At 50.7% G+C, this 12,081-nt stretch overlaps 1 protein-coding gene across 2 annotated transcripts in view; it reads left to right on the forward strand.

Annotated features, from left to right (window-relative positions):
• Positions 1-164: 164 nt before the first annotated feature.
• Positions 165-12,081, forward strand: part of MALT1 (MALT1 paracaspase) — a 94,622-nt gene continuing 82,705 nt past the window's right edge. For both annotated transcript variants that reach the window (XM_048851137.2, XM_048851139.2), the window contains exons 1-2: positions 165-507; positions 6,281-6,447. In XM_048851137.2, the coding sequence (XP_048707094.2) occupies positions 347-507; positions 6,281-6,447 (328 nt within the window). In that variant the 5' untranslated portion in view covers positions 165-346. The remainder of the gene's footprint in view (positions 508-6,280; positions 6,448-12,081) is intronic.

Below are 12,081 nucleotides of genomic sequence, written 5' to 3' on the forward strand. Positions count from 1 at the left end.
ACAGGCATGTCTGGGGGAACCAGAGGCTGGGGCACAGAGCCGAAGGGGCTGACAAAGTAAAGAGGAGCCTCAGCCCGGGCAGGTTGAAGTGAGGAGAGGGGCTGGCCCAGGAAACGGGGCCGTCGCGGCGGTCGGGCGGGGCTGACACCGCAGGGCGAGGGAGGGTGGCGAAGACAGACGAGACCCAGCAGCTCCCTGCTCGCCCGGCGGGTGGTTGCTGGGGCGGGAATCCCCGGCTGGCTCCTTCCGGGTGCAGGCGCCACCTCCGCCCCGTTCCCGGAGCCTGAGGCGCGGGGGAGGTTCAAACCGCTCCCGGGGCCGCTCGCAGGGGTCTCTGCTCCCCGCGATGTCGGTCTCGCCCGTGGCCCCGCTGGGGTCGCTGCCCATTAACCTGCTCAGGGAGCCGCTGCTCCGGCGGCTCAGTGGCGTGCTGGACCGCGCAGCTCCGGGCAGGGGCTGGAGAGACTTGGCGCAGCGAGCCGGGAGCCACGGCAGGGTCCAGCTCAGGTGAGGGCAGCCCCCTGGGGGCGCCGAGGCAACGGCAGGCGGGGGGCAGGAGCGGTGGGGTGCCTGGCGCGCAGGAGCCCGGGCGAGTCGGGACAGAGCGTCTGGCGCCGGGCGGGGGAGAGGCACATGGGGCAGGCTCAGGTGAAACGAGCAGCCGGCGGGAGCCTGGCACAGGGGGCAAGTGAGGGTGGCTGGGGGCCCTGGCACAGGGAGGGGAGAGCCCTGGGGTGGGGCAGGTGAGGGTGCGGCTGGGGAGCCTGGCACACGGAGGGGAGAGCCCTGGGGGTGGGGGGGCAGGTGAGGGTGCGGCTGGGGAGCCTGGCACAGGGAGGGGAGAGCCCTGGGGGAGGGGGGGCAGGTGAGGGTGCGGCTGGGGAGCCTGGCACACGGAGGGGAGAGCCCTGGGGGTGGGGGGGCAGGTGAGGGTGCGGCTGGGGAGCCTGGCACAGGGAGGGGAGAGCCCTGGGGGAGGGGCAGTGAGGGTGTGGCTGGGGAGCCTGGCACACGGAGGGGAGAGCCCTGCGGGAGGGGGGGCAGGTGAGGGTGCGGCTGGGGAGCCTGGCACAGGGAGGGGAGAGCCCTGGGGGTGGGGGGGCAGGTGAGGGTGCGGCTGGGGAGCCTGGCACAGGGAGGGGAGAGCCCTGGGGGTGGGGGGGGAGGTGAGGGTGCGGCTGGGGAGCCTGGCACAGGGAGGGGAGAGCCCTGGGGGAGGGGCAGGTGAGGGTGCGGCTGGGGAGCCTGGCACAGGGAGGGGAGAGCCCTGGGGGTGGGGGGGCAGGTGAGGGTGCGGCTGGGGAGCCTGGCACAGGGAGGGGAGAGCCCTGGGGGTGGGGGGGCAGGTGAGGGTGCGGCTGGGGAGCCTGGCGCAGGGAGGGGAGAGCCCTGCGGGAGGGGGGGCAGGTGAGGGTGCGGCTGAGGAGCCTGGCACAGGGAGGGGAGAGCCCTGCGGGGGTCAGGTGAAAGTGGCTCCCAGACTGCTGCGCTGGGCATCACAACATGGGGAGTAGATGGCCAGCCCTCTGTGGAGATAGAGGTGGTTAGGGACTATTTAGAAAAGCTGGACGTGCACAAGTCCATGGGGCCAGACGAGTTGCATCCGAGAGTGCTAAAGGAACTGGTGGCTGTGATTGCAGAGCCATTGGCCATTATCTTTGAAAACTAATGGCGAACGGGGGAAGTCCCGGATGACTGGAAAAAGGCTAATGTAGTGCCAATCTTAAACAAAGGGAAGAAGGAGGATCCTGGGAACTACAGGCCAGTCAGCCTCACTTCAGTCCCCGGAAAAATCATGGTGCAGGTCCTCAAAGAATCAATCCTGAAGCACTTACATGAGAGGAAAGTGATCAGGAACAGTCAGCATGGATTCACCAAGGGAAAGTCATGCCTGACTAATCTAATCGCCTTCTGTGATGAGATTACTGGTTCTGTGGATGAAGGGAAAGCAGTGGATGTATTGTTTCTTGACTTTAGCAAAGCTTTTGACACGATCTCCCACAGTATTCTTGTCAGCAAGTTAAAGAAGTACGGGCTGGATGAATGCACTATAAGGTGGGTAGAAAGTTGGCTAGATTGTCGGGCTCAACGGGTAGTGATCAATGGCTCCATGTCTAGTTGGCAGCTGGTGTCAAGTGGAGTGCCTCAGGGATCGGTCCTGGGGCCGGTATTGTTCAATATCTTCATAAATGATCTGGAGGATGGTGTGGATTGCACTCTCAGCAAATTTGCGGATGATACTAAACTGGGAGGAGTGGTAGATACGCTGGAGGGCAGGGATAGGATACAGAGGGACCTAGACAAATTGGAGGATTGGGCCAAAAGAAATCTGATGAGGTTCAATAAGGATAAGTGCAGGGTCCTGCACTTAGGACGGAAGAACCCAATGCACAGCTACAGACTAGGGACCGAATGGCTAGGCAGCAGTTCTGCGGAAAAGGACCTGGGGTGACAGTGGACGAGAAGCTGGATATGAGTCAGCAGTGTGTCCTTGTTGCCAAGAAGGCCAATGGCATTTTGGGATGTATAAGTAGGGGCATAGCGAGCAGATCAAGGGATGTGATCATTCCCCTCTATTCGACATTGGTGAGTCCTCATCTGGAGTACTGTGTCCAGTTTTGGGCCCCACACTACAAGAAAGATGTGGATAAATTGGAGAGAGTCCAGCGAAGGGCAACAAAAATGATTAGGGGTCTGGAACACATGACTTATGAGGAGAGGCTGAGGGAGCTGGGATTGTTTAGTCTGCAGAAGAGAAGAATGAGGGGGGATTTGATAGCTGCTTTCAACTACCTGAGAGGTGGTTCCAGAGAGGATGGTTCTAGACTATTCTCAGTGGTAGAAGAGGACAGGACAAGGAGTAATGGTCTCAAGTTGCAGTGGGGGAGGTTTAGGTTGGATATGAGGAAAAACTTTTTCACTAGGAGGGTGGTGAAACACTGGAATGCGTTACCTAGGGAGGTGGTAGAATCTCCTTCCTTAGAAATTTTTAAGGTCAGGCTTGACAAAGCCCTGGCTGGGATGATTTAATTGGGGATTGGTCCTGCTTTGAGCAGATGACCTCCTGAGGTCCCTTCCAACCCTGATATTCTATGATTCTATTGCTGGGGTCCTGGCACAGGGAGGGGAGAGGCCTTGGGGGTGCAGGTGAGGGTGTGTCTGGGGGCCCTGGCACAGGGAGGAGAGAGCCCTGGGGGGGGTCAAGTGAAGGTGGCTGGGTGTCCTGGCACAGGGAGGGGAGAGCCCTGGGGGTGGGGCAGGTGAGGGTGCGGCTGAGGAGCCTGGCACAGGGAGGGGAGAGCCCTGGGGGAGGGGCAGGTGAGGGTGTGGCTGAGGAGCCTGGCACAGGGAGGGGAGAGCCCTGGGGGAGGGGCAGGTGAGGGTGTGGCTGAGGAGCCTGGCACAGGGAGGGGAGAGCCCTGGGGGAGGGGCAGGTGAGGGTGCGGCTGGGGAGCCTGGCACAGGGAGGGGAGAGCCCTGGGGGAGGGGCAGGTGAGGGTGTGGCTGGGGGGTCCTGGCATAGGGAGGGGAGAGCCCTGGGGGGGTCAGGTGAAAGTGGCTGGGATCCCTGGGGGGGGCAGGTGAGGGTTTGGCTGGGGGTCCTGGCACAGGGAGGGCAGAGGCATGGGGGGCAGATGAGGATGAGGCTGGGGAGCCTGGCACAGGGAGGAGAGAACCCTGGGGAAGCGGGGGCGGGTGAGGCTGGGGGTCCTGGCAGAGGGAGGAGAGAGCCATGGGGGGGTCAGATGAGGGTGAGGCTGGGGAGCCTGGCACAGGGAGGAGAGAGCCCTGAGGAGGGCAGGTGAAGGTGGCTAGTGGGTCTTGGCAGAGGGAGGGCAGAGCCTTTGGGAGGGCAGGTGAGGGTGTGGCTGGGGGTCCTGGAACAGAGAGGGGAGAGCCCTGCGGGGAGGCAGATGAGGGTACGGCTGGGGAGCCTGGCACAGGCAGTGGGAGAGCCCGGGCAGGTGAAGGTGGCTGGGGGTCCTGGCACAGGGAATAGAGAGCATGGGGGTTCAGGTGAGGGTGTGGCTGGAGGTCCTGGCACAGGGAATAGAGAGCCCTGGGGGTTCAGGTGAGGGTGTGGCTGGGGGTCCTGACACAGGCAGTGGGAGAGCCCTGCGGGGGGCAGGTGAGGTGCGTATGGGGGCCCTAGCACAAACAGTGGGAGAGTTGCTGCTGGGGCAATGTCACCTCAGGGAAGAGACTTTGGAACATGTAACGAGGAAGCCACAGCATGCTCTGGTGAATGCTTGGGCAAGGAGTCCCTGGCATGCACACTTGGGGTGCTTCAGCAGTGACAGGTGCAGATTCTCAGTAGGTTCCTAGCTGAGTGCAGGGGTGGGTAGCTCCTACAGGGAACAACTTAAGGATCCATGCAAGGCTTGACACAGAGACATAAGCCACTTGGCGCAAGTGGACCACGTGAGTGACAGATTTGGTGTATGCAACGTGTGGTGATGATCTGTTGTGATAAGATGCACTGTCTTATTGGTTTCATTCTTGTGGCTAAAATGCCCACTGTTCTTATTCTGTAAGGTAGGTGAATTATTCTTTTGGCTGGCACCCTTTGTAGTTTGGTGAAGAAGTTTAGTGATGTAACTGCTGTGCAGATAAGTAATCCTACAGTCTTAAGAGGCATATCCCATGTTCTTACAGAGCAAAGAGGAAGACAAACATGAAAATTGTTGCAAGGGAGAAAATATACTGGTACAAATTGGTCTGCTTTGTAGTCTTCCTGCCAGGATGTCTTCACACTTGTCTGCTGCTGAAGTTTATTGGATCTTGGGTTATGTTAGTGTCCCTTTTTCTCAAGAGTCTAAAAACCCTTTCCCATCACCACCTTATCAATTAATCTGTAGCAAGTACATGGTAATTAAATAAAGGGGTTCTAAATAAACGTTTCTTGTGGTGACATATGACTTCATATATTTCCATAACTTTGATCCTCTCCTAATTCTTCACATTTTGAGACTATCCAGAAAAGGTTATTAGAAGTGGCTGTGAACGCTTAAGACTGAAGTTTTAATGCATGGATCTCTACGTCTGCAATTACAGATTGACAATGAAGCGTAAATACATTCATAGACTTTAAGGTCAGAAGGGACCATCTAGTCTGACCTCCTGCACATTGCAGGCCACAGAAGGCCCCTAACCTCTCGTTGAGTTTCTGAAGTCCTCAAATCATGGTTTAAAGACTTAAAGTTACGGAGAATTCACCATTTGCACTAGTTTAAACTTGCAAGTAACCCATGCTGCAGAGGAAGGTGAAATCACAGAATATCAGGGTTGGAAGGGACCTCAGGAGATCATCTAGTCCAACCCCCGGCTCAAAGCAGGTCCAATCCCCATTTTTTGCCCCAGATCAACTAAACGGCACCCTCAAGGATTGAACTGACAACCCTGGGTTTAGCAGGCCAATGCTCAAACCACTGAACTATCCCACCAAACTATCAGATTGATCTCAGCCAATCTGACCCAAATGTGGTGATCAGTTAGACCTTGAGCATGTGGGCAAGACCCACTAGGCAAATGTCTAATATTTAATCTTTCTTAAACTATAGCAGTACATCAGTGATGAAAGCATCATATCTGAAATAGTGTCTTCCTGGAACCACAGTTTAAATCCTGCCATTGGTGACTCATTGTTTATTGCTTCTGAAGTCGGCACACCGTAAATGGAAAGGTTTTTGCACAGGTATTTGGTTTTTCAGAGGAGATCATGAAAAGTGAAGTCCTGCCTACAAGTGGAGGAGTCTGCCCACTGTATTGGCTAGAATTGTTCTACACACAAATATTCTTTGTGTGGCATGCAGTTCACCTTCATTCCAGGCAGCTTAATTAAAGTGGCTGTGTATGATTTGTATACAGTTGTCATGTATTTTGAAATCCTCTTGAGATGAGATGCTGCATATGTGTAAGATACTTTAAATACTTCCAGGAAACAATAAAATATAGAACTGGGAACATACCTCACATTAGTGGAATAATCTCTACTAGATTCATATATAAAAATCCACTGCTTAATTGGAGTCAGAAGTGTACATCAGGAAGATCTTGTATTTGTAGTAATGAACCAGATTCCTGTCAGTAATTTCCCCTGCAAAAATGAATATTTACTTTCACATATTCAGTTTTATCAATATTTCCGTACAAGGCAATCTCATCGGGGCAAAATTAGGTATGAGTATTGCACAGAGATCAGGTTTCTCTTTCTCCATTTTAAATTGATCAGCTGGCATACACACAAATGCACTTAACATTTTTATTTTATTTTTTGCAGTTCTCTGGAGTTGGAACAATGTTCTCTCAAAGTACTGGAGCCAGACGGAAGCCCCAGTTGGAGTCTCCTGAGACTAATGGGTGAAAGGGGTTGCACTGTGGTGGAACTGATGGAATTCTTACAGGCCCTGGAACACACAGAGGCTCTTCAGTGTCTCAGTCCTCCAGGTTAATTTTCGTTCTTAAATTCACCATTTATATGCATTATGCTGGAAACTCACTGCGGGAAGGGTCCTGTAGTGGGTAGAAGAATTTATAGGTAAAAGCTAGCAATACTACACTTCCAATTTGGAAACTGAAAAAACTTCCATAATCAAAGTCTTTTTTTATTTATACAGAAGTATTGAGGTGTGTGGTGTGTTGTTTTTTTATTTATTTTATTTTATTTTTTTAAGAATCCAGAATAGATGAACTGTTAGGAACAGATGGGCAGAACAGAAGAGTCTGTTATGAAGACAATAGGTATATTTGGGAGGGAAGGTAGATGGTTTGCTTGCCTAATTATTTAAAAAGTAAGGTTTTTGTTTGTTTTGTTTTTCCTACTGTAAGCCCTGCAGCCAGGACCACACAGGAGTCTGGAAACATACCAAAGTGGATTCTTTTCTGTCTTATGAATCAACAGAACTGTCATTGGTCTACACTTAAAATTTGGATTGACCTAACTGGGTTGCTCAGTAGTGTGAAAAATTCACACTCCTGAGTGCCTTAGTTAAGCCGACGTAACCCCACCATTGTGGACCTGGCTAGGTCAATGGAAAAATTCTTCAGTCAACCAAACTGCTGCTTGGGAAGGTGGATTACCCATATCAATGGAAAAACTCTTTTGTCGATGTAGGAAACATCTATGCTATAGTGGCATAGTGCCCATACAGGCCTGCTGACAGTGGGTGAGCAAAGGGGGCAATTCCCCACAGACCCAGGCAATTTAAAAAGGTCCGGGGCCCCCAGCTGCTGCTGCGGTAGTGGCAGCTGGGAGCCCTGGGCCCTTTTAAATTGCCAGAGTGGGCCGCAGGCAGAGGTGAAAGTAAGCTGGAAGGCATGGTACAGTGTATCGGCAAGAGCTGGTGCGCCGTACCGGGACCGGCTTTCCCAGATGGCAATTTAAAGCCCTGGGGTAGCAGTGGCGGGGCTCTGGCAGGGATTTAAAGAGTCCCGGGGCTCCAGCCCACGCTACCGCCCTGGGGCCTCATCTGGAGTACTGTGTCCAGTTTTGGGCCCCACGCTACAAGAAGGATGTGGATAAATTGGAGAGAGTCCAGTGAAGGGCAACAAAAATGATTAGGGGTCTGGAACACATGACTTATGAGGAGAGGCTGAGGGAACTGGGATTGTTTAGTCTGCAGAAGAGAAGAATGAGGGGGGATTTGATAGCTGCTTTCAACTACCTGAAAGGTGGTTCCAGAGAGGATGGTTCTAGACTATTCTCAGTGGTAGAAGAGGACAGGACAAGGAGTAATGGTCTCAAGTTGCAGTGGGGGAGGTTTAGGTTGGATATTAGGAAAAACTTTTTCACTAAGAGGGCAGTGAAACACTGGAATGCGTTACTTAGGGAGGTGGTAGAATCTCCTTCCTTAGAAATTTTTAAGGTCAGGCTTGACAAAGCCCTGGCTGGGATGATTTAATTGGGGATTGGTCCTGCTTTGAGCAGTGGGTTGGACTAGATGACCTCCTGAGGTCCCTTCCAACCCTGATATTCTATGATTCTATGAAATCCCAGCCTGAGCCCTGCTGCCCGAGCCCTGGGGTAGTGATGGCGGGACTCTGGCGGGGATTTAAAGGGCTGAGGCGATAGCGGCGGCTGGAGCCCCGAGCCCTTTAAATCCCCGACGGAGCCCAGCCGCCGCTACCCCAGGGCTCGGGCAGCAGAGCTCAGGCGGGGATTTAAAGGGCTCGGGGCTCCGGCAGCCACTACCACAGCGGAGTCCCAGGCCCTTTAAAGCTCTGCCAGAGTCCAGAGCCCCGGGAAAGCGGTGGCAGCCAGGAGTCCCCAGGGCTCCTCGGTGACTTAAAGGGCCTGGGGCTCCATTGCCATAGCAGCAGCTGGAGCCCTAGGCCCTTTAAATCGCCCCCGAGCCCCAGGGCTCCCAGCCGCCTCTGCAGCTGGTAGCTTCGGGTGATTTAAAGGGCCCGGGGATTTAAAGCTGTGCTTCTTCCGGTTGAGAGCACGCCCCCTGCTCAGGACTCCGGCATACCGTTAAATCCTTTAACTTACTTTCACCGCTGGCCAGAGGGCTCCTAGGCACTCCTGACCACACTGGGCCCTGCGCTTTGGGGGGTCCAGTGGGCTGGCACGATTGGCCAGCTCGGTCAGTCCCGGAAGTGACAGGCGGTCCCAGAAGTGATGGATTCCTCACTTCCGCCCCGGTCCTCCCTCCTCCCCCTCCCCAGGGACGGCCCTGGCCTTGGGGCCCAGAATTGCTATCGGCGAGCCTGTGCCCATAGTGTAGGCATGGCCTAAGACTCCTCTCAACCTAGCTATTGCCTTTCGGAGAGGTGGATTAACTGCACTGATGGAAAAACCCCTTCCGTTGATGTAGGAAGCATCTAAACTACGGCACTACAGCAGCATGGCTGCCATGCGGTAGCTGTGCTGCTGAAGTGTAGACATAACCTGAGCAAACTTATTGCTGAGGTCGGAGCACTCATTGTTTGCAGCTGTCCTTTATTACATGAAACAAGGCTAACAAAATGGGATGCTGATCCTTAATTTGGATTTCTAGATGCTATGCAAATTATACATTTCAACAGAATTCCTGTGTGTTAAAAGAGTAAATCTATGAGGGAGACCGCAACTGAGCAGTCATCTTGCTGAATCTAGTCCTACTGCGTTTTGATGCTATCTGGTTTTGAATTCTAGATAGTAATTAATGAGATTTCACAAACAGAAAAAGTTAATGTATATACAAGAGCAACAGTCAGAATCATAGGTGAGTTTTGTACTCCTTGTCCCTAATTTTTGAGAATAAATGTGTTTTCATTACTACCTATAATGTATTCCAAAAACACCAGGCCAAATTCTGTTTTGTTATATAAATTGGCCCCCTAACATTAGCTTTTATAGTTTAAGGCCTTAAATCTGGGAAGAATTCATACAGGAATTGTTGTTTTAGGAGAAATTAATCTAGATAATCAGTTATCCTGTTCTGTTTCTTAAATCAGCTATGTGGGAATAGCTGTGTGGTATTTTAGACTCACTGTGCCTACTTTTTACAGTTGAATTATTGCTTTCGCCAAGATTGGTATTAGAACTGTAATGTGTTGCTTTGTGTAAAAGGAGGGTAATGTGAAGAATTCAAAGGTATAATGAACTTTTGTGACCGTCTAAATGAAAGTGTATCTGCGTGAACATATTAAGGCCAGGTCTACACTCGAGACTTTTGCAAGTATAGCAGTGTCAGGTACAGAAGTGATTTGGGGAGATGGCGCAACATTTCTATACTGAGAAAATCCCTAGTGTAAGTGGAGAAATGTGGGCTCGACAGAAATACCATTAAGTGAGTACATAATTGGTTAAACAACTACAAACAGAGAATAACTATTAATGGAATGATGTCAGATTGGAGGGAGGTCTCAAGTGGTGTTCCACAGGGATCTATTTTGGGCCCAGTGTTGTTTAACACCTTTATTAATGACCTGGATGGAGGTATAGGGAGCATACTGATCAAGTTTGCAGATGACACAAAGCTGGGGGGCGATTTGCCAATACTTTGGACGATAGAGCTAAAATTCAGAGGGATCTTAATAAATTGGAGAACTGGGCTATAGACGACAAAATGAAACCCAACAAAGACAAATGTAAGGTGCTATACTTAGGGAAGAAAAACCAAATGCACAAATACAGAATGGGGGAAAACTTGGGAGCAGAACTGTTGAGAAGGATCTGGGAGTTGTGGTGGATCACAACCTCAACATCAGTCAGCAACATAATGCTATTGCAAAAAAAGCAAATGCAATTTTAGGTTGCATTAACAGACGCATAGCATGGGAGGTGATAGTACAGCCCTACTCTGCACTGATTAGGCCCCAGCTGGAGTACGGTGTCCAGTGTTGGTCACCAGTGTATAGAAAGGATTTAGAGAAACTGGAAAGGATCCAGGGGCCGGCGACAAAGATGATTAAAGGGATGAAATGCAAGCCATATAAGCAAAGGAGGAGATTAAGGGGGATATGATAGTGGTCTTCAGATACTTGAAAGGCTGCCATAAAAAAGATGGAGAAAAGTTGTTCTCTTTTGCCACAGAGAGCAGGACAAGAGGTAATGGGTTCAAACTACAGCATAGCAGATTTAGGTAAAATCTCAGGAAAAACTTCCTAAGTGTAAGAACAGTAGGACAATGGAACAGACTGCCTTGTGGAAGCTTCTTCACTGGAGGTTTTCAAAAAGATGTCTTGGATGGTGTAGGCGCAATAAATCCTGCATCTTGGCAAGGGGTCTGACTAGATGACTCTTGCAGCCCCTTCTAACCCTATGATTCTAAAGTGTAGTTATAGCAACATAAAGTGCTTTTATCAGTATAGCTATAGCAGCAAATGTAGACCTGGTCTTAGTGAAGTGTAAAGTAATGAAAAGGTGAAAACATGGGGGGTTTTGATTTTGTTTTGGGTGCACAAGGAAGGAAGGAGTAGAAATCTCATCCCCTTGGTTATGATTGTGGGAACATAAACAATCTGGTCATGCTCAGCAATAACAGTAGCTGGAGAAGTTGCAGAGTAGCAGCCGTGTTAGTCTGTATCCGCAAAAAGAAAAGGAGTACTTGTGGCACCTTAGAGACTAACAAATTTATTTGAGCATAAGCTTTCGTGAGCTACAGCTCACTTCATGCATCCGATAGTACCACAAGTACTCCTTTTCTTTTTGAAGTACCTAGAGAAACAATTCATTGTGTGTGTAAGGAATGAGTATGCCTGCCTGAGGAGGAGGACGATAAAGAAAATAAGATGGTCCATACATTCCTTTCTCTAGATTACTTGCTGTAGGTCATAAAATGTGCAGTCATGTGCAGACAAGAATTGAAATCTTAATGTGCTCTATCTTGTTAGTGATATGCACTTAAGATAACAATCAGGCAATTTAGTAAGCTATTTGCTTGTTGGAATTAGACCTTCCTATGGTCTAGGACCAGTACTTCCTTTGATATTGTGCCTCCTTTGAGCAGGATGCAAAGAAGCTGGGTCTGTTTGTAATGTCCAGGAGATCTCTTTGGGATCTAATTAGACTTGAGGTACATTTGCAGTGCAATAAAAGACCCACAGCATGGCTGTGGCTGGCCTTGGTCAGCTGTCTCAGGATGCAGGGCTAAAAATTGCAGTGTTGTAAATGTTTAGGCTTGGGTTGGAGCCTGGGCTCTGAAACCCCATGAAGGGGGGCAGGTCTCAGAGCCTGGATTCCAGCTTGAGCCCAAACATCTGCATTGTATATTTTAGACCCACAGCCTGGCCTCTGAGCCTTAGTGCCACAGGTTTTTTATTGCTGCGTAGATATTCTAAAAGTGTTCCTGGGAAGATAACTTCATTGATAGAAGAGCTTTATAATGGAACAGAAAGCTGCATTTGAATCAGTTGAGTTTCCTATCCCCATGGGAGCGTGGCAAGGCTTTGTTTTGTCATCATCACTGTTCAATATTAGTGTTGATCAATTGATGGATAAGTTTTGAGGAGGCAGTTTGCTTTGAGATCTTGAATACACCAATGACCTTGTCTTGTTGACTAAGTTTGGAAAATTGCCGCAGTTTATGGCCAGTCTGGTCAGGCAAGAAGCAGCATGCATTAGTTTGGTTATTAATCCAGATAAAACTAAGTATC

This window comes from Caretta caretta, chromosome 5, assembly GCF_965140235.1.
Source record: "Caretta caretta isolate rCarCar2 chromosome 5, rCarCar1.hap1, whole genome shotgun sequence".
NCBI classification, from domain to species: Eukaryota; Metazoa; Chordata; order Testudines; family Cheloniidae; genus Caretta; species Caretta caretta.